At 38.9% G+C, this 21,229-nt stretch overlaps 2 protein-coding genes across 2 annotated transcripts in view; one reads left to right on the forward strand and one right to left on the reverse strand.

Annotated features, from left to right (window-relative positions):
* The window catches only part of LOC146482919 (elongation factor G, mitochondrial-like), a 66,431-nt gene that overhangs the window by 40,714 nt on the left and 4,488 nt on the right, over nucleotides 1–21,229 (forward strand). Inside the window, exons 18-23 of the mRNA XM_085106553.1 lie at nucleotides 7,243–7,332; nucleotides 8,848–8,895; nucleotides 11,653–11,735; nucleotides 13,986–14,055; nucleotides 16,356–16,448; nucleotides 17,965–18,040. Of these exons, the coding sequence (XP_084962679.1) occupies nucleotides 7,243–7,332; nucleotides 8,848–8,895; nucleotides 11,653–11,735; nucleotides 13,986–14,055; nucleotides 16,356–16,448; nucleotides 17,965–18,040 (460 nt within the window). The remainder of the gene's footprint in view (nucleotides 1–7,242; nucleotides 7,333–8,847; nucleotides 8,896–11,652; nucleotides 11,736–13,985; nucleotides 14,056–16,355; nucleotides 16,449–17,964; nucleotides 18,041–21,229) is intronic.
* Nucleotides 14,887–21,048, reverse strand: LOC146482921 (putative thiopurine S-methyltransferase). The gene is made up of 3 exons (XM_085106557.1): nucleotides 20,289–21,048; nucleotides 19,334–19,550; nucleotides 14,887–15,145 (listed from the first exon to the last, which is right to left on the reverse strand). Exons 1-3 carry the CDS (start codon nucleotides 20,896–20,898, stop codon nucleotides 15,025–15,027), a joined length of 948 nt encoding a protein of 315 aa, XP_084962683.1. The 5' UTR covers nucleotides 20,899–21,048; the 3' UTR covers nucleotides 14,887–15,024.

Raw genomic sequence — 21,229 nt, forward strand, 5'->3', positions numbered from 1 at the left:
AGTTTTTAAAAAACATGCAAGATGGCCCAACAGTCGGCCTCGCAACCGTAATTGTGGTTTGCTCAAGGATTGTCAATCAAAAGACAGTGAACATACACCTCTATCTACAGACATAAAACGATGTACCCTGCGAGGGAGATACGGCCTGGCCGTACTGAGAAGTTTTTTTTGTTACGATTTTCTGAAACCCCTGAAACTTGTTAAGCCCCGTCTACACGAGCAATTTTTGTGGCAATTTTTATTTTCCCGTGTAGATGATGAGAAGTGACCAATTTTTATGTGACAACTGCATTTGCTGAAAAGCTGGCGTGTTAGTTTTTATGTGGCAAATAAACATTGCCACATAAAAAATTGTCCGTGTAGACGAGATGCCACATAAAATGTGACCATTTTTTCAACGTCATCTGTAGAACCCAGTTTCTGCAGTCCCTAACATTTGCGCATTCAGCATGGCGCCATCTTGCTTTTTGCCTTTCCGTGGATATCTCCGCTGTGCGAAATTATTACTGACGCAAATTAACAACAAAAATTTGTCGAGCCATCTACACGAGCAAATAAAAATTGCCACATACAGTTGCCAAAAATCGTGTAGACGGGGCTTTCACTTGTAGAGAAGTGTTTGCGATTTCTGAAGAGGTTTTAAAGCAACGAAACTTGTTCACTTGTGGAGAAGTGTTTGCGATTTCTGGAAAGGTTTCGAGACATCGAAACTTTTAACAATTATTCACCTCAGTGTCGGTAAAAGTGATGGATATTTATCTCGCCCCTTCGCGGCACGGTAAATATCCATCACTATTGAGTATTCACCTCTACTTCGGTGAATAATTGTTAATAATTGACGGCTTAAAAATTAACCCAACAGAACATAGCACATAGACGTAAGACACGAAGTAATACTGCTAAAAATGAATACACTCTTTTTTTTTATAAGAACCTTTTTTGTAAGAACGTCGAGGCTGAGATTAACCAAAATTTTAAGAACGTATTAAGAACCGTTCCTCAGGCTGAGAGTCGATTAAGAACGTTTTTATTTTGCTAATCTGTATATAAAATCAAGGTAACAAATGTAAATTAACCAAAATACTTAATTTTTGTATAACATTAACAATGGTGACACACATCTCGGTTTGTCATACTGATCAGCAGTTCTTTATACCATATCTCAGCAGGCAATAGGTTGCCTGGTCACGTCCGCATTGATTTACTGAAATAATGATGTAGTGTATACCATGTAATTTAAGAACGTTTTCAGCCTCAGATCGCAAAAAAAAAAAAGAACGTTCAGCCTCAACTCCAAAATTAGACGTCCTTATAAAAAAAAAAAAAAAAACAGAGTGTATATATTTTAGTTATCTTGCATTGAACTACTCTTGAATACAATAAATCAGTATTGAGCATTAATAAACCGCGATTTTAGCAAATCAGATGAATCCTGTTTACAAAAGTAACCATATAAATCCCTGTAAATCCATTGCATGATTGATTCCATCATGAATAGACATCAAATTAAGCGTTTGTCGCGAAATATTAGGCCAGAATAATTCCGTAACTTTTAACTTGGTAACTATAAAATATGAAGACTTACTTTGGTTGACGACTCGTACCAAAGGTTATGACTAGGCTTTTCTTGAATCGATCTTGAATTCTTGAATCTTGTACTTTATCAAAACAAAAGATCTATTCAAGTTGTCAGGAACTAACGTAGCATAGAGATAAACAAAGGGCGTTTAAAAACTAACATTTCGTTCATCAGTCTTTACCTACAACTATGGGTTGTAATCGCATGGCGAGGCAAGTTTGACTTACCGTTTCCGACGTTTCTTAAAAAAAAATATATAAAATATATTTTAGATAGAAACGTTCGCCTTTAACGATTATCATGAACGTTCCACGTTCGGCATGTACGTAGATTACGTATATATGAGTTATTCAGGAGTGCTCAACAGAGCTGATATGCAAAATATCCGTTACATAGCGCTGGCTGGGAATTCTTGGCGCTAACAAGAGTTGCGGGGAAACGGGTTTTCGGGGTGAAAATGATTTTTATTTAATCTATATCTATTATTGTGACCGTCTTAGTGTTTTTTGACCGTCTGCGATTTTATTATTTTAATCGTAGATATTTTAAATTGTCATTTAATATAGATTTTGTATTCGCGTATGATTATCGCAGGTGCACATAAGTTAACCTTCGAAGACAAATAAAGTATGTACTTGTGTATATGTATGTATAATGAGAATTATGTATTATTCTAGAAAATGAAACAGGCACACTCGGAAAAGAGAAATCCGAGTGCTCCTATCAGGAGTCGAACCTGAGACCTTCCCAATACTAGTTTGGATGCTCTACCACTGAGCTACGGGAGACTCATGGAGGCTAAGGCCATCAAACTAGGTTCATGGGACAAATATCCTGCATACTGCTTGGATTTGAATGTCATGTGTGGCATATGCGCAATGGAATAAATGTGATGAAATATTTTGAATCTTGGTGAACAAATGAGAATGATGTATTATTCGGTAACTGACAAAGGCATACTTGGAATAAATCCGAGCGCTCCTGTCAGGGGTCGAACCTAAGACCTTCCGATTGCTAGTTCGGATGCTCTACCACTGAGCAAGAAGACGCTCGTGGGAGCTAAGGTCATTAAACTAGGTTCATGGGACAAACATCCTGCATACTGCTTGGATTTGAATGTCGGACGTGTGGTATATGAAATAAATGTGATGGTATATTTCAAGCATGGATAATGAATGAGAATGATGTATTATTCTAGAAAGTGACACAGGCATACTCGAAAAAAAAAACAGCTTACATGAATAATACATCATTCTCATTCATTCACCAGGCTTGAAATTTTACCAACACATTTATTTCATATGTATGTATAATGTTCGCGGGGTCCTGGAGTGCTTACCATTTACGCAAACCACCCGGATGGAAATTTTCGGCATAAATACGAAATGATTTAGCTTGTCTGAACAGAAGATGGATAACATGCAAAATGTATGAACATCAGCTGTAAATCCCGAAAGGAGTTATAAAAATGCATCACTTTGACCAGAAGCCCATATTTTCAGAAGTACTCCAAATGGAATGATGCGTACAATTTGATTTTTCAACTGGAATTTCCGGGTTTTCCATGTAAATGGTAAGCACCCCTGGGCTGAGTTGCTCGAAGCATGGTTAGCGCTAACCATTGGTTAAGAGGTATTAAAACCTATAGGTTGTCATGGCATTTAACCCGGGTTAGCGCTAACCATGCTTCGAGCAACTGGGCCCTGGTCACGAAAACTACACAGGCGTTAGCCAGGTCGCTGGTGAAATAAGCGCGTTTGCGTGCTTTTTTGTTCTCGTGTGGCCAGGAACTCAATAAAAGTGTCTGGCAACATTGCGTACAAAGGTTGTACCTGAACAGCTGTCAATTTAGAATGAAATGGAAACACTTCTGTTACCGTACGCTTAGTTTAAATCACGTTCCAGCGCAGGGTTTAGTTACAGCTGGTTACAACCGTCCGTTGGGCCGTTGCAATCAAGTATTTTTGTATTTCGCGGATTAGAAAGTTAGATTTGTCGGAGAAAATTAAGTTTTGATTTTATACATTTGCATCTATTGTATCGCGCTGTATGTCTCCAAACTCCTGATCCTATTAAAAAATTCACGATTTTACCAAACTTACCGTAGTTCCTGTTCATTTCTGCTGCTGGCGTATAGGCATTGATTAACTGCTGTATGTTGATGGTAGGGGTCCATCTCGTACTGATTACGTAAAGTAGATCGGCAACACCGCCCAGTTTAACGGCTTCAACGACCAACTGAGACCCCGATATAGTGTGATGCCAGGTTTCGTGCGAGTGCTTCCCCTCTTTCTCGTTTAACCGGCCGAGGAAGGAAACTTTCTGTGATTTCAGTGAAAGTGGAAATTCGTGATTTGTTTAGGTGTTGTACTGTATTAAGATTTGTAGGACGTGTTGTTCAGTTATAAACTTGATCGAGATTTGCGACAATTCCTTTTTTTGTGTAGAAAGCCGGCAGATGTTACAACTAAAAGAGATGTGGAGAGATAAGGCGTGTGTTCTCACTTCTCTTGTTGTCATCGTTTTATGCAAGAAGGAGGCGCTCGATTTTTCCTTTTGATTTAAAATGTTTGTTTTTTTAGTTGAGACCGTTGAAAAAAGGCACGGTCGTGAAATGTCTGCCAAATATTCGTGGCAAAAAATTAATCAACAATTTGCCAGGCGTCTGTCATTACGCGTTACGCTATTGGTTGCAGCATTGAGAAACTGAGCAAAAGACACGATTATCAGTTTTTAAAAATATACAAGATGGCCCAATAGTCGGCCTCGCAACCGTAATTGTGGTTTGCTCAAGGATTGTCAATCAAAAGACAGTGAATATACACCCCAATCTACAGACACAAAACGATGTACCCTGCGAGAGAGATACGGCCTGGCTGTTCTGAGAAGTTTTTTTTTTTGTTACGGTTTTCTGAAACCCCTGAAACTTGTTAACTTGTAGAGAAGTGTTTGTGATTTCGGAAGAGGTTTCAAAGCATCGAAACTTGTTCACTTGTGGAGAAGTGTTTGCGATTTGTGAAGAGGTATCAAAGCATCGAAACTTGTTGACTTGTGGAGAAGTATTTGCGATTTCAGAGATCTCAGAAAAACACAAAAGAGAAGTATCTGCGATTTCTGAAGAGGTTTCAAAGCATCAAAACTTGTTCACTTGTGGAGAAGTGTTTGGATTTCTGGAAAGGTTTCAAAACATCGAAACTTGTTGACTTGTGGAGAAGTATTTGCGATTTCAGAAATCTCAGAAACATACTTGGACTTACACGAAAGTCTGCGAAGGTGACAGATTTAACAAAGAAGCTATCCCTGTTCTGCACACACATTACAAACCTACGGAAACCTTTTAATACACGAGTTTCTATTCGTGTCATCCACCAGGCGCCAAAAAAAAAGCTCTACCAAAGGGGAAGTCTTAAGGCTCCTTAGATCTAATTTCTCTCAATCAACGTTTGAGGAATACATATGCAACTCAGTTCGAATCACGCCTAAACGATAGAGGGTACCCAGTTAGTACTGTGGTAAAACATCTCCCAGAAAGTAAATTCTCCGAGAGAACAACATCACTGGAACAGAAAAACAAAATTGCACTTTAGAAAATACTGCTTTCGTAACGCAATATCACCTTGTACTACCAAGCTCAAAGAGCATTATAAAGTGGAAATGGCACCTCATACAGAACCAACAACATCCGAGAGAAACCTTTGAGGATCGTTGAGGGGATTCTCCCCTTCCCTCCACCCACCCAACCACCCCTCCCCCGAGAGTTTGCTCGAAGGCAAAGCAACAAATAGCGAAAGCAATCCACCTTCATCGAGCTTATTTCCTCGAGTGTTGCTATTTTTCATGTCGTCAAGCTTTACGTAATGTCAGCTCGCTTCGTTTCTGTAGATATTTTCACGTAGAGTCTTCGTATGGAAAGGAAAATCAGATGTCGAACAAGGCGTCCCGCTCCGTTTACTCCTTAGCTATGTACTAAGTTACGTACATAACTGCGATAGTCATTCACTTATTCATTCTTCTTGACTCTGGTGATTAAACAAGTATCTGTTTCCACTCCTCCACCGATGCAACACTACTTTTTTTAGAATCTAACCCCTTTATCTATTTAGATGAAAGCATTAATCCTTAGCTACAACATTTCACAAACTACTATTGTTAAACGCAAGCTACTGAAAGAAATCAATCACAGCTATGTCTAAAACTCCCCGGAAAGTGCATCCAGCGACATTGATCGTTTTGTAAGGTGTAGATTCAATTTGTTTTCTTGCAAGAAACTCTTCAATTTTAAGAATCTTTTTACATTGCGCAAGAAACAAATTGAATATATTGAAGCTCGCATAGGGCGATGATCCTTGGACAAGTCTGAAATCTAGTTCCTTTGGCTATAAGCATAGAGGACGCTTGTCACGTTTGAACCTAGTAAATAGCCTTGCTCGCCAAAAGATTCCAGTAGCGTTGCGGTTAAAGCAACCGATTGGTGTACAGGTGACGGGCTCGATTCCCGTCGTATGCTCGAGATTTTCCTTTGTCCTACGCCTGTAACAAGATGATTATTTCATCTTTTCCTAGAAAAATCTGGTTTAGAGGAATGGAATAATGATAAACATGTAACAATCCAAACGCAATGTTTACTGGGTTTGTTAAATCAATAGCAAAAATATTGCACAACTCATCACTGAGGTATTTTGTTAGAAAAGCAGTTTTTAATTGAAGTATTTAGTTCGTGGTTGCTTTCATTAAAATTGCCTTGCTACGCTCTGTGATTGGTTACCAAAACCCGCACCAGTTTCTCAACCAATGAGAAAGAAACCAATCGCGAGTTGGTCACATGCGTTTTCACGCGCTTGGCGCCGGTTACATGTACTTGTTTTGACTACTACAGGGACAGCGCTATGCCATACTTAAATCTCTTAGGTATTCTTACACTTGAAAACATCTACAAATTTAAGGTGGCCCTTTTCACACATAAAATTATTAACAATACTACTAATATTCCTAACATTTTCAAAGGAACCCTAACTCTTGCCTCTGAAGTTCATAGCTTTAACACTAGATTTGTATCAAACCTTAATTTTCATCGGCCGAGGATAATGAATAACTACGGAGCTGCCACTTTAGCATTTGCTGGGTCAAAAATTTGGGAAAAAATTCTCACTAAATTAAAAAAGCTCTCATATAATAGCTTCTACAAGCAGCACAAATTGTACCTTTTAAATGCCCAATGAATATTGGGTATTTAAAAGGTATTGGCCTCACTATTAATTATCATTCCTATTGTTTTTTATGTAAAAATTGTAGTATGTTTCTATTATTGCACTTTTATTATTCTTTAATTTTTTTTTGCTGTTTAGTTGCACGTTATACGCCAGTTGATTGCACGTGGCAGTGACCAACTTGAAAGCCTAAGCTCCTTTGGTCACTGCGCACATTTTACTTTTCACATTTATGTAATTTAATGCTATCTTTATATTACTTTTCTTATATATTGTAATTTCCTTTTGTTGTGAGCCATTGAAATAGTGCACAATAATAAAAACCTTAAACCTTAAAACCTTCTGATTGGCTCATTGCGCTGCTTGCCTCTGTTGTGATTGGTTAAAGTAATTACTTTGGTTTTGGTTTTAAGACACTCGATCGTAAACCGCTCTATTTCTACGTTTGCTTTTCAGAACGATATTGCACAGTTCTCGAAGGCCATTAATCGCTTCACCCGAGAGGATCCAACTTTCAGAGTACGGTACGATGACGAGAGTGGTGAGGTATGTTTAGTGTGGCCGTCATCTGCTTCCAACATCCCCCTTAAGGGGGGACTTAGCCTAAATTTGAATGAAATTTGAAGAAAGAAAGTGATTTTTGGAACACCAACAGACAGTTGATACCCACGCAAGAGCACCCCAGGTTACTAGTGGGCTAACTTGGTGTCCATCTATTAATTGTTAACTACAAATTCTAATTTTAAAACTTCACTAAATCCTCAATATTTCTTATTTGTCCTTATTTTACTAATCCTTCTAGAAAAACTCTCCTTCCAAATATACCCCCAAATCACCCAAAAATTCACAAAACACCCCACAACAGAGATTCATGGGATGATGATAGAGTTTTTGGATTGCTTGAAACGTGAACGAGATATTTCCATTAAAGCCATGTCAAGAGGCGGATAAATGGCGTTTAGGTGAAATCCCCCTTTAAAAGGGGAAGTATTACGGGGCTTTTGATATCTTTTGCTAAAAATGATGAAATAAGACCTTCAATCAGCTGCCAAATAATTATAGAATCACCAGAGAAAAGAAATCAACTCAGTTCTTGAAAGGAACAACTGGTGATCTGTTCTAGCGCATTTTGGAAACAAAAATGCGAGAACTTGAAAAACATTAGCCTAACATTTTTCAAGTTTCAATCCATACCGGCCTACTCTGTCTCTGGCCAGAGGCACTAATCGACAGTTTTATTGCACTGTGGTGATAATTTATACCAAACTTGACAATTATTTCGTTGTTTCTGCTGACAGACAAACATTTTTGGGTTTTAAAATGACAGCAAATTTGCGTGATACTTCCCCTTTAAGTCATAATTTGATCGATCAATACTACTTCTTCTTATCAGTGACTGCTACAATAATGCTTAATTATTGATGAACAAGTTATAGTTGTTTTGTCGACTTTATAGGTTACCATAGCAACGATAAACCCTGTTAAAAACAGCCCTAACTTAAGCTTTAAGTGATTTTTTTTTAGAATCATTTATTCACCGTAACACATTACATTGCAAACCTTACAGTACGTTTTGTTTTGCTATGGCTATCGGTTGTACGCCGCCTACAGCGTAAGCTTTAAGTGGTAATAACTCAAAAAACGAGCTGCAAAAAAAAAAAAGAAAAAAAAAAAGCCGCAGCTAGTCGCATGTTCGCCTCTCGTTCTCGACTCTTTTCCAAATCTCTATCTTTGCATTTCTCTCTCAGCCGATTTCAAATGTCATGTTCATGTCACCATATCTTTCCAGTCAGTAGTTCAGAGTCCAGCATACACATTCCAGGCTCCACACGATGGAATCCAATTCCGGCATACAATTCATGTTAAGGTTAGGGTGACTATATGGAAGGTTGGGTGACTATATGGAGGATTAGGGTTGGGGTTATGTGGGTGACTATATGGAACCTTAACATGAATTACTTGCCCAGATTCCCTTTTTGGCGTACTCTGTTGTCTGTAGTACCAATGTTTTGTTTGCTACAAATGTTCCGATCATTGCTTACATTTTCCTTCTTCTTACAGACTATCATTTCTGGTATGGGAGAGCTTCATCTTGACATTTATACCGAGGTATGGCAACTTAACCAATTAAAGAGGCTCTCTAATCAATGGTATTCCGTGTAAGCTAGTAGTGGGAACTTAACGATAAATACTGGGCATTATATGCATATGTCTTTATCAGTTGTAGTTTGCAATGTTTTCCTCAGATGGCCATCAACTTACCCTTTATCAACTTACCCCTAGTCACCTTCATCAACATAGTACCCTTAAACACGACCTTTTCATTAGAAATTATGTTCTTTCTCCGGCTTGCCCTCACTGCAATGCACCTGTGGAAGATGTTATGCACTATTTTTTGTACTGTCCAATGTATGCTGCTCATCGTATTGCTTTATTTACCTCTGCTGCCCACATACTGCAAGATAAAAGGCTTCTGGCTTCGGACAAGAAAAAGATTGAATGTTTTCGGTTTGGTTCTCAGTCGAATGTCCGTTTATTCGAGCAAGTTCAGTCATTTATTTCCCATTCATCTCGTTTTTCTTAGTTTAGCTTTGTGGTTTCCTTTTTTTAACTTTTACTCGTGTTAGTCCTGCAAATTAGTCCGTCTCTGCCGTGTGTTTATGCGTTTTACAGAATTAGAGAGGCTATTGAAATTCATTGCCAGGCTCCGAAATTGAATCGCGACATTGGTTATGAGCTCCCGGCGATATACCGGGACGTTTTGTCACGTGATATTTTCTCAACTTAATCATGTGACAAAAACGTCCAACACCACTTGACAAAGATCCCGAGAGGGAATCGAAAGCTTGTGCTTGAACATAAATTTTCGATCCTGAAAACGAAACTTTTTTGTTTGATATTTAATATTTGCACGACAGTAAGGATGGGAGTTTCTAGTACTGTAGGTGCGAAATTGGTTGTTTGGAAGGAAATTGTTACAAAATCTTGGCGGTAAGGATGAAGTTTTGTAATAAAAACAAGCGATAGCAATGTTGACTGACGTTTTGATGACTTCATGTCTTCATTTTCAAAGTTGTGTAAGTCCGATTATTCCGGTCAGTTATATGGGGAAAAGCGTGAGAAAGTTTAGTTGCATGTGATTAAAATACAATGTGACATGCGTCACTTTTTATATCTACAAATTAGAGATAACCTGTCAAATTCTAAAACGAGCTGCGATATGTAAGGATACAAGACTCATCACTAATGTAATTTATTGCTTGTTTCTCGGGTAACCTGGGGTATTTAAAGAAATTTAATTACAGCGTGGTTTTCGGCAGTGTTCACGCCAGATTTGATGGTTAACTGGCAGCGATATGTCGCATTTCGTTGTAGAATTTGACGGGTGATCTCTAATTTGTAGATATAAAAAATGACGCATGTCACATTGTTTTTTTAAAGCTTCAATTTGGAAAAAAAAAATTCCATGCAATGTTATGTATTTTAAAACCTTTTAGAATTATTATTGCTTATTTTCTCTGAAAAATGCGTGGTTACTTTGGATTTCAATAGCCCTTTCTAAGATCTTCTTTTCCCGCATGGTAATAAACTGTGCAATAATACCTTTGTATTAGAGGGCAACGTCCTGAAATCAAAAACTGAAATACTGTATACTCAGGGCCTGGGCTGGGCTACTCAAGTTTAGTATGGACGGGGAGTAGAGGGTGGGGGCTGGTACAAATGAGCTCTAAAACTGTCCCCGTAGCGAGTCTAACGATGGAGCAAAAATCCGGGCCCCAGAACTTACCCCCTCCCCCCCCCCCCCCCTCACAAAAAAATTAGGAGTGAACCACTTCCTGTTGTGACTATATTACTAGGACCGTACAATTACGATTTGTCTTCCGTGGCATGGGGCAGTGTCACGTATTTTTAATGTCACTTTGAATGGTTGTAAACTAATAAGTAATGGCTCAGTTTTGTTAACAGTGACCCTACAAGGGTACATAATCTAAAGCCCCATTCACACCAACAAACATTTTTTCATTAAACCAGTTTAACAAAATTAAAATTGGTAACAGAAAGCTGAACCATTGGCTTTGACATAGGATTCAAGTAAACTTTAACTTATGGTTTCATTTGTGCTAAATCTGTAGTCGACAAAAATCCGAAAGCAGCTTTTATGAAGGAAACAATTTTAAACTGTGTTTGAATTAAGCCTTGGTGTGAATGGGGCATTATACTATTAAATAATGGCTCAGTTTTGTTAACAATAACCCTAGTGCACTAGTACACAGAATCTGATATCATTCATCATGGCTGCGATGGAAATGGATTTCAAATTGAAAAAAATTGTCTAATTTTTACAAGTTCCTCCTGAAGATTTTGAAAAATTGCAAAAAAAAAAAAAAAAAAAAAGATTCTAGTTTATTCTTCTTCGGAAAAATTATTTCATTTTTTCCTCCCGGTGTTCAAAGAGTAAATTCATGTTAGAAAAGAGGTAATTCTTGTTTGTCAAAACTGCTCAATTATTGGACTATTACGCAGCAGAACCTTCGTGACAGTGCATCTTTGAGAGCGAAATCGATTGTTTTTTGTCTCAAATAGAGGAAAGATCCTCGCAGTTAGTACGCAACTTAAGCAGTTGCGAAAAGAAAGCCTGAAAAAATTCAGGCTTGAACGGGATTCGAACCCATGACCTCTGCGATGCCGGTGCAGTGCTCTACCAACTGAGCTATCGAGCCAACTGGGAGCTGGTCATATTGTGAGTTCGTAATATACTCGTGAAGGTTGAGTAAATGAATTCATTTTGTTTTATATCCATTGTTTGATGTACCTTGTGTTTCACTATTTTTTTTTTCTTTCTCTTTTTCCTTTTTCTTCCCTCAGAGAATGCGCACAGAGTATAACTGTCCGGTGATCGCTGGAAAACCAAAGGTTGCTTTCAGAGAAACGATAGCAAAAGAAGCTAAGTATGTTGACGGAAACCCCGGATATATTAAGGCAAATTAACACGCACCGATTTTTCGGTACGTGTAAATTACGTGTAAATCGTTACACTTTGGCGGCTGATTTCCTTTTCTGTTGGTGTAGCGCAAAACATCTGTGGCACTCCGATTTTCTCTGTAGAAGAGATTAATCGTACGCATAAATTAGTCTTCAGTTTGTTTGTTTGTTTTTTTTTTAACGATTTTTATTAACCTCATATGACATATAATACAATAAATACAATACAAAGCCCGACAAACTAACAAAAGCACACAATGTGGATAAAAACAAATAAGGACTCGTGACCAAAAACAAACAGAACATAACCACAATCGCAAATAAAAAACCCTTATTGAAGGTGTGTAATCCCGGTGGTGTTTATGTAATGTTTAAAAAAACGGACAGGAGTGTTTTATCGGGGTTAAAAGCACGAGGCGCAGCCGAGTGGTTTTAGACCCGATAAAACAGTCTCGTGCTGCGAGTTTTTTGAACGGCTTCTAAAGCATTCCTGGAAAAGCGTGTGTCAATAGAGTTCATAACAATTATGCTTTTGTGGACGTTGAAAAACACCACATACTAATGACGAGTGTTTTATCAGTTGTTTTATCAGCTGATAAAAACACCGCATACTAATGAGGAGGAGGTTTATCAATATAAAGTCACCGCACGTGATGTGTTATCGATCATTTGATATAGGTCAATGGGCTTATGAGTTATTAATGACTTTTTGAAGAGTGTTAGAGTACATTCAAACAGAATGGGTTTCCATCGCCTTGGAAGATTTGAATTGCATATCAGAAGACAATTAGACGGGGAAAACTAATATCATCCGTTCCACTTCCTTCTTCAATTGTTGATGAACTGGAGCCACGTTTTGAGCGTTTCCTTCCCATTTCTCCAGATGCTTCTTGTTCTATTAATGATCCGTTTGTAAACTCTCTTGTACACTTGTTGAGCTACTGGACATCTTCTATACGTAATGCGTTAGGCGTAGGATACCATTTCCGCTTTATCGAGCGTTAAAAGGCGTGTGTGGGCGCCTTGACGCCATTTACGCAATTTAGCCACTTAGCTGCAATGTAAATTGGTCTAATAAACCTATCTATCTAAACCTATCTCTATCTCGTGAGAGCCGGTCCAGTCCCCGCCTTCAGTTTGTTTGGTTAGCAAATTTCCCGGAATGGGAACTTTACACGGAAAATTAGGGACTCTGGGAGAGAATTTGTCTTGAATATACATTGTACCTTGATAATGCACTTCAAATAAGTCACGATTTAGTAAATTCTGTTCCTTTTAATCTTAATCTTTTAATCTTTGCTTTTGTGCGCGTGGTTGTACCCTATCTTTAGCGATCTAATCTTACAGTCACCTACCCTGCTAACAAATGTTTCTTTTTGTCGTTTTTTCTTTATTTGAATATACAGTGGAACCTCTCCTTACGGACACATCTTTAATACGGACACCTCTCTATTACAGACAGTTCACTTGGTCCCTGAGAGACCGAAATCCATATAAAGCTTACCTCTCTAAAACGGACACCTCTATAATGCGGACACTTATTCCTGTCCCCTTGGTGTCCGTAATAAAGAGGTTCGACTGTATACTTCTCGCTTCAGTCTGTCTCATGAAAGTAAGAAGATATATATAAGAAGAACACAGAAACGATCGACAAAGAGAAGCCTATGCTAGCAAGTTACTTTTGCGTCGCGTCGCGTCAAGATTAAGGGTTTCGTCTTAAACGGCAAACTGCAAACGTCGGCCAGCAGTTTTTAGTTCGGAGTTGGCCGTATGAACACAACCCGGGATTACGATTGAGGATTACTTTTTACCGATGCATCATGCATTTTTTTTTTTATTATTATCTTGCCACACAGAACAAATTACAAATAGAATCGGAAAGATAATAAATAGCTAATTAATATTAAATTTAAAGTGAACATGCAACTTGGAAAGAGTGACTGTGGCGGGGAAATCTCCGAGAAGCGAAGCTTATGAGGAATAGTGATTTCCCCCCACGGGCAATTTAAATACTACTAGGTGGCATTTACTGAAAAGAAAAGAAAAGACGTATATTTTAAATATGTAAGTGTGCTTAGATAAGAAGATGCATAATGCATCGAAGGGGGCCATCGAGGAAGCAAGGAATGTGGCGATATAGTTTGGCAACGAAACACGTGCATCACGACGCCATGTTTGTTTGTGCATTGATGTTGATGTTAATTGTTTGCTTTTAGATTCGACTATCTTCATAAGAAACAGACCGGTGGGGCAGGCCAGTTTGGTCGCGTTATCGGAAGAATTGAGGCAAGTATGACGTTTCCGTAACGTTTCATAGCTTCACCTAAAGGCCCTATCCACGCGGATGTGTTTCGTTTAAAAACCGGGAGCTTTCCTCTGCGTTGATGTGTTCCGTCTACACGAAAATTTAACCCATCGAAGGTTCAAACCTTTGAAAACAGTATCCAGAGTGGAAACTTTTGAAAAAGCTTCCTTGTAGAAGTGAAGATGAAAGCGCAAACTTTTTTTTCTTTCTGTGCACAGAAAACGTATTCATGTGAACAGGACCTAAGTTTCTTCACAATTTTTATCAATGTTTTATTTTTTTGGTTTTTTCAATTTATTTATTTATTTATTTATTTGCTCAAAATACATGAGTAAATTTACTGCGCTTTTTGCAGCAGATTTTGAGTGCAATTTGAAATTTGGGGATTAAACTACCGGCACTTTTTGCAGCGAATTTGCCGCCCCGGTAGTTTACGCACGCGATTTTAAACCGCCACTAAAATTGCAATAACAGTGTTTGTGTAAACCTTAACGCTTCTAGCTGAGACAAGTAAGAAGTTGCACGGTGGATATCTGGGCCCAGTTGTTCAAAGCCCGATTAAGCTAATAATGGATTAACGCAAACTTTGACTTGAGTTTAATTGCTAATCGATAAATATCCTCCCAAAAGATTTTTGGCCCTCAATTTTACCCAGACCTTTCTTTACTTTTAAATCGAAATTAGCCTTTAAAACCATTTTTAATGAGCGAGCTGAAAACCTCGATTAAGATCTTATCGTGGGTTAGCGTTAATCGGCTTTCGAACAACCCGAACCTGGCTTTTAGGGACTCCTATTATTACGTACAGTGGTTTAAGTCTTGGAGAGAAAAAAATGACTGAAAATCGTTGAAGACGCCAAAGTGTGGTCCAGAATTTGTACGTTACAGCTGGAGTTGACGTTACATAGCGTGACTACATAGTTCCTTGATATTCGTGACCCGTAAAAGCCTTTACTTTTTGCCTTTTCTTTTTTTCGTTTGTTTTTCTGAACCTCTCGTTGGCTTCGATTTCTTTTCGTCCTCTGGTTCATCAGATTTCCTCTTTCTGCCTGTCGTTGCAGCGCCTTTGTCCCTAAAATGCCAAAAAAAAAAAGATGAGCTTCTGAATCGAATTACTAGTTAGGGAACTTCCTGTAAGAGTACGCAACCTGTGAAAGAAAAGTTCCCGCATCGTGGCATCTTCTGTAATATAAGGAAACACCCGCCGTTAGAGCAGAGTTCGCATTTAAGTAGTTGGCGTTGCCGATAGTGGACTGTTTCCTACGGAGAATGCCAAACTGTCGAGAACAGTTCCCGTGTAAATGCGACACCTCCCTACCCCCTCCCCCCTCCTTCCTAAAAAAAACACCCGGGACTGTTTTAAACGGAAGATACCTCCTTTCCAAAAAAAAGACCAAAAGACCGGTGCGCTTTGGTATGGAAGATACCTTTCTTATAGGAGCGTTCGCGAACAGTTCAGGTAAAATGTTGACATCTCCGAGATAAAGGGGGAATTCCCACCGAAAAACCGGGACAGTTTTCTATGGGGGATGCATTCTTATTACAGAAAATGTTGCGGACAGTTTCTTTTGAATGGAGCATCTCCCATCTAAAAGAAAGAACTCCAACATCAAAGGGATAGTTCATTTAAGTGTCTCTACTATTGCCGACTATCCACAACTTCTTGGCGTTGGAAAACTTGCATTTGACGTTGTAACGTTTCTTAAAACAAGTGCTGATTTTTTCCCCCAAATTCCAGAGAAAGAATATCGAAAAAATTGTCGTCAAACTTATATTTTAAGGGGAAGTATCACGCAATTTGCTGTCGTTTGAAAACCAAAAAATGTTGGTCTGTCAGCAGAAACAACGAAATATTGTCAAGTTTGTTATAAATTATCACCCCAGTGCAATAAAACTGTCAATTAGTGCCTCTGGCTAGAGACAGAGTAGGCTGGTATGGATTGAAACTTGAAAAATGTTAGGCTAATGTTTTTCAAGTTCTCGCATTTTTGTTGCCAAAATGCGCTAGAACAGATCACGAGTTGTTCGTTTCAAGAATTGAGTTGATTTCTTTCCTCTCGTCATTCTAGAATTATTTGGCAGGTGATTGAAGGTCTTATTTCATCATTTTCAACAAAAGATACCAAAAACCCCATGATACTTCCCCTTTAAGTTTTGAGGTGAAGTCTTTGGTGGTTTGGAAAACAGGGACTTGCCAAGCTTGTAGAACCTGTAAGCACGAGGTTGACAACTAACAGGTTTGACACTCACAGGTTTTCATAACTTTTCTCCTTTATCTGCAGCCAATGCCAGAAGATAAAATCACAGAGATAGAGTTTGTGGACAATACTGTCGGAATGAATATCCCCAAGAACTTCATTCCCGCAATAGAGAAGGTAAAATCTTCTAGAAATCTCTCTTACTCTTTTGCACAACATCTAGAATCATTATTTACTGGGCTGTAACCAGTAACTGAATATCTTTTAAGGGCCTTTACGTTGTCCAGGGGTAGTAAATCGATAATCCGATAATCGATAACAATCGATACCAATCTATGTCAATCTTAGATTGACGATAGCAATCGAGGAAAATCGATAAAGAAAAAAGTGTTTTTGTGATTTCAATTCCGTTTAGAATAAACGAATAAATCTCAGAATAAGCAAGAAAGAAGCACAACAGTATTCACTTTACCGCCATAAATATTAACTGCCTCATACTGTTTATTAAGGAGGGATTACACCTAAACGTCATTTTTCCGCCACTTGACATGGCTTTTATAGAAATATCTCGCTCACGTTTCAAGCAATCCTATCATCATCCCGTGAATCTGTGTTGTGGGGTATTTTGTGAATGTGTGGGTGATTTTGGGGTTTATTTGGGAGGAGAAATTTTTTTTAGAAGGATTGGTAAAATTAAGAGAAATAAGAAATCTTGAAGATTTAGTGAAGTTTTAAAATTAGAATTTGTAGTGAATAAGTAATAGACGGACACCAAGTTAGTCCACTGGCAACCTGGGGTGCTCTTGCGTGGGTATCAACTGTCTGTTGGTGTTCCAAAAATCATTTTCTTTCCTCTATCTCTTCTTAAAACCTCTTCAAAGTTCATTCAAATTTAGGTGTAATGCCCCCTTAAACAAAAACCACCACAATCTTGAGTTCAGAAAAACGGTTATATGCCTGAATCAACAAGACCGCAAATTTTCCATGAAGACAAGATGGATATCGATAATTTTTTTTCAGTGAATTCGATTATCGATTATAAACTGAAATCAATAGATAGCAATCGACGATTGATTTTGGTTGCTATCGATTGATTTCCAGTAATTGATTTCAATCGATTGACTATCCATGCTGTTACCGGCAATCTGGACTTTTCTGCCTGGCATTTTTACGAGTAACTCTTAAGGTTATTTCAGGCAGCCAGAACCCTTATTATTTGTGTTACATTGTAAATGCTTTTAGTAGGGGACGTAGTTCCCGGTGTTGTGGTCTGGTCTTTGTGTGTATTGGTCTGGAAGGGTGGGGTGAGATCACATATGGACTGAGGCGGCAGCCAGAGGCGCCTTGTATATGCTGACGTCCCATCTCACCCTCTGGATATGCAATGATTGGTTATTGATTGTAAAGTCGCACGTTTGTTGTGACTGATTTAATAAAGACTTCATAAAGACTTCATTTGTAACTCTGGGGTAATTGAAGTTTGTTGTTATTAATGTTGTTGTTGTTGTTGTTGTTGTTGTTGCCTGTTGGTGGTTCATTTTACTCACAAAGTAACAAAGAGTCAAATTTGTTACTGTTGTGTACATCTCAATGCAATGTGCGACTTAAAACGGAATTACAGTCCAAAATTACATGGTAAACGCATCGATCTCCGTTGCCCAGATTAACTGTGAAGATACGGTTTATTTTCCAGGGTTTCCAAGAAGTTTGTGAACGCGGTCTCATCACAGGACACAAGCTGGCTGGAATTCGTTTTATCCTCGAAGATGGTTAGTTTTGAAAGGTTTATCAACATGCGAATCCTTCTAAGCTATTACTATGCCATGATCTGCCGTGGTAAGGTATAAATGTTCGTTCTGAGAATTAGGTCGCGTTCGGTTGACCGTATTCCGGAATAAGAAGAAGCGGAATAGCAGACATTCCTCAGTGTAAACTTACTCTGACACATGATAATTTAAGAATCATTTTGTACTTCAGTGATTCCAAAAAGCTCTTATGAGGGATTTCTTGTCATTACTGTATATATGTATTCCTATTCCGGAATAGGGTCATCGAACGTACCCTTAGACCTCGTCTGTGGAAGATCTAATCTAAGTTTTCTATGCTGGGATGGAATTCTGATTTTTTGAAAACGTTTATAGAGAAGAAGGAAAGACCTCTAAGTCGGTCTTCACTGACGAACGCCTTCCTCAGTCACAACAAATTAAAACCACAGTTTTGAAAAGGAGAAATTATTTTTCTGCCATGTGCTCGCTAGCCACCTTCGCAGCTTTTCGACCCAAACACAGATGGCTGCAAAGAAGACTGGCTCCTCTTGATCTGCGAGATGATCTCCAGGATTGTTATAACGCGTGACAGGCGATAAACTAGAGTACGTGACTGTCTGTGTGTATGCAAATCACATACACCATTTGAATCGTGCTTTCCTCTGGTACTGTTTATTATGCTGCTGATGTTCAACTTTTGAGTCCGTGTGTAAAATCGTAAAATGAGACATTGCTGCGGTGCTGTGCATAATGCTGTACAAGGTGGTTCTTATCTTTCAGTAAGTGGATGAAGCCATATAAAAGTTTGACCCTCAAAACTAATGAGCAGTACTTTCGTATGACGCTGTTTCTAGTAGTGTACAAAGTATTTAGGAAATTGATCAAAATCATATAGTACTGCCATTCAAATGAAAGTTATTGAGCAATACAGCTGTTTTGACAAAGGTTGTCCAAAAAAGTGTAAAAGCGTACGCGACAATGCCAAAAGGTAGTCTGGGGATACCCAATAAATTTCAATAAAAGCTCAGAATCCATATTGCTCGCCATCTCAAGTCTTCGCTGTACGGTCAAGGCATTGTGGATTCTGAGCTTTTATTGAAATTTATTGGGTATTTATTCGACATTGTCGCGTACGCTTTTACACTTTTTTGAGCAACCTTTGCCAAAACAGCTGTATATGTTCATGCATTTCCTAAGATAGACGACTTTTCTTCGCCAAGAAGCAAGTTTTTGAAATGTGCACGTAACACGAACGCTGACTCTCACGAGATAAACAGTGAAGTGAATTTAACTTACTTGAATGTAATGAGATGGTAAAACATCTGTGTTTCTCCGTGATCATCATCGTTATCTCCGTGCTCGTGTCCTCCTCCGTGCTCGTGTCCTCCGTGCCCGTGTGATTCGTGTTCCGCGTGATGTCCGTGCTCACCGTGCCCCGTGCTCTCCCCTTCCTCTCCTCCCTCGCATTCCTCCTCTTCAAATTCCTCCGGGTCGTACTTCCAAATTCTTGTTCCTGTTGATGTAAGATATGTGTGTGAACTAAGCGTGCAAACGGTTGAGCGAAAAAGGAATTCAGGTTGAACGGTGTCAGACGAATAGTACGGTTTCGTGTGAAACTAAAGACCTTCCAGCGGATCTAAACTGGTTAGCTGGCATGTAAATATCCCGTAGACTTGAGAAAATAATCCCCTCCCTCTGTGGATGAAATAATACAGTGAAACAAATGAAAGCTACTGAACAGCACTTTCCTGTGTGCTGTTTATTATGCTGTATAAGGTGATTCAAACTTTTGAGTCTGTCAATGAAATCCTAAAACGTGACCATTTAAATGAAAGCCATTGAGCAGTGTTTCCTGTGGTGCTGTTTATTATGCTGTACAAGGTGATTCTAACTTTTGAGTCTGCAGTGCGACCATTCAAATGAAAGCTACTGAGCAGTACGTTTCTGTGGTGCTGTTTATTATGCTGTACAAGGTGGTTCTAAGTTTTGAGTCTGTGAATGAAATTCTAAAGTGTGACTGTTCAAATGAAAACTATTGAGCCGTACTTTCCTTTGGTGTTGTTTATCATACTGTACAAGGTTGTTCTAACTTTTTTGAATCTCTAGATGAAATCCTAAAGTGTGACCATTCAAGTGAAAGCTTCTGACAAGTAGTTTACGATAATGTTCTTTGTTTTTGTATGTTTCTTGTCAAGTTTCCTTCATTTGGTGAGGTTTTAGTACTAGTGAAAGGATTAAAGACGCTCATTACCTATGTAGCGAACATCACTCTTGTCTCCAAACAAAGACTTAAGCATCTCCGAGTCTACGAAGTTTGCTCCATGCTTGCACACTTCAACCATATGGCGGCCGTCCGGCTTCAAAAGCGGCTGCATCAGGCTGGTGTATTCCTTAAGTCGTTTCGCCCCCATCTCGTTGATCACAGGCAGCGCGGACTGATCCCAGATCGCGTCAAATTGCCCCGAGACTTCCACGGAATAATCAAAGATGTCGCACTGATACAGAGTGATCTCTTTGTCCTTCGCTTCGTATACGTTGGCCTTCTTCGTGGGAGTGATCTGCTCTGAGCGGAGCTTGTACTCTAACTCGGCGTCGCGGAAAAACGCTTTGATGTAGCGAGCGTTGATCTCCGCTCCTGTGATCGCGTGACCTTGATCTGCTAACCACAACATATCGCGAGTCTTGCCACACATCGGTACGAATATGCGAAGATTGTCACGGCCCGCGGTCAGCTGTTTGATATTTTTCATCAAGATAGGGTCGACCTTCTTCAAGTATTCTGGATCTTCGGACTTTTTCGCTGGTTTCTTCTGGGTGCTGGCGTCTTTCTTGGCTCGTTTCTTGTCAACTTTGGGCGCCATGTTGTTGAAAGTGATATGGGATTGCAGAGACTGATGGGATTGATTCGCTGGTGATGTTGCTTTATTTGCGTGACGGGAAGTTCTGTTCAGTCACGCATGCAAATCAGTGTTGAATTTGTATGAAATTGGTTGAATGTATTTCTTATTAACGGGTTGCTTTTTCGCAAGTTTAGACTATATTTTAGGGTGAGCATCGAAAATATATAAATACCTAAATCAGTAGATATGCTTGTTTTTTCGTGGAGCGAATTTCAATTTGTTCTGGTGTTTGCTTTAAAGCGTAGTCAATGTTATGTCATGCATGGCTCAAGCACTCCTTGTCATGTTAATA

The sequence above is a fragment of the Pavona decussata genome, unplaced genomic scaffold (assembly GCF_977016875.1).
Source record: "Pavona decussata unplaced genomic scaffold, jaPavDecu1.1 SCAFFOLD_41, whole genome shotgun sequence".
In the NCBI taxonomy this organism is placed as follows: domain Eukaryota; kingdom Metazoa; phylum Cnidaria; class Anthozoa; order Scleractinia; family Agariciidae; genus Pavona; species Pavona decussata.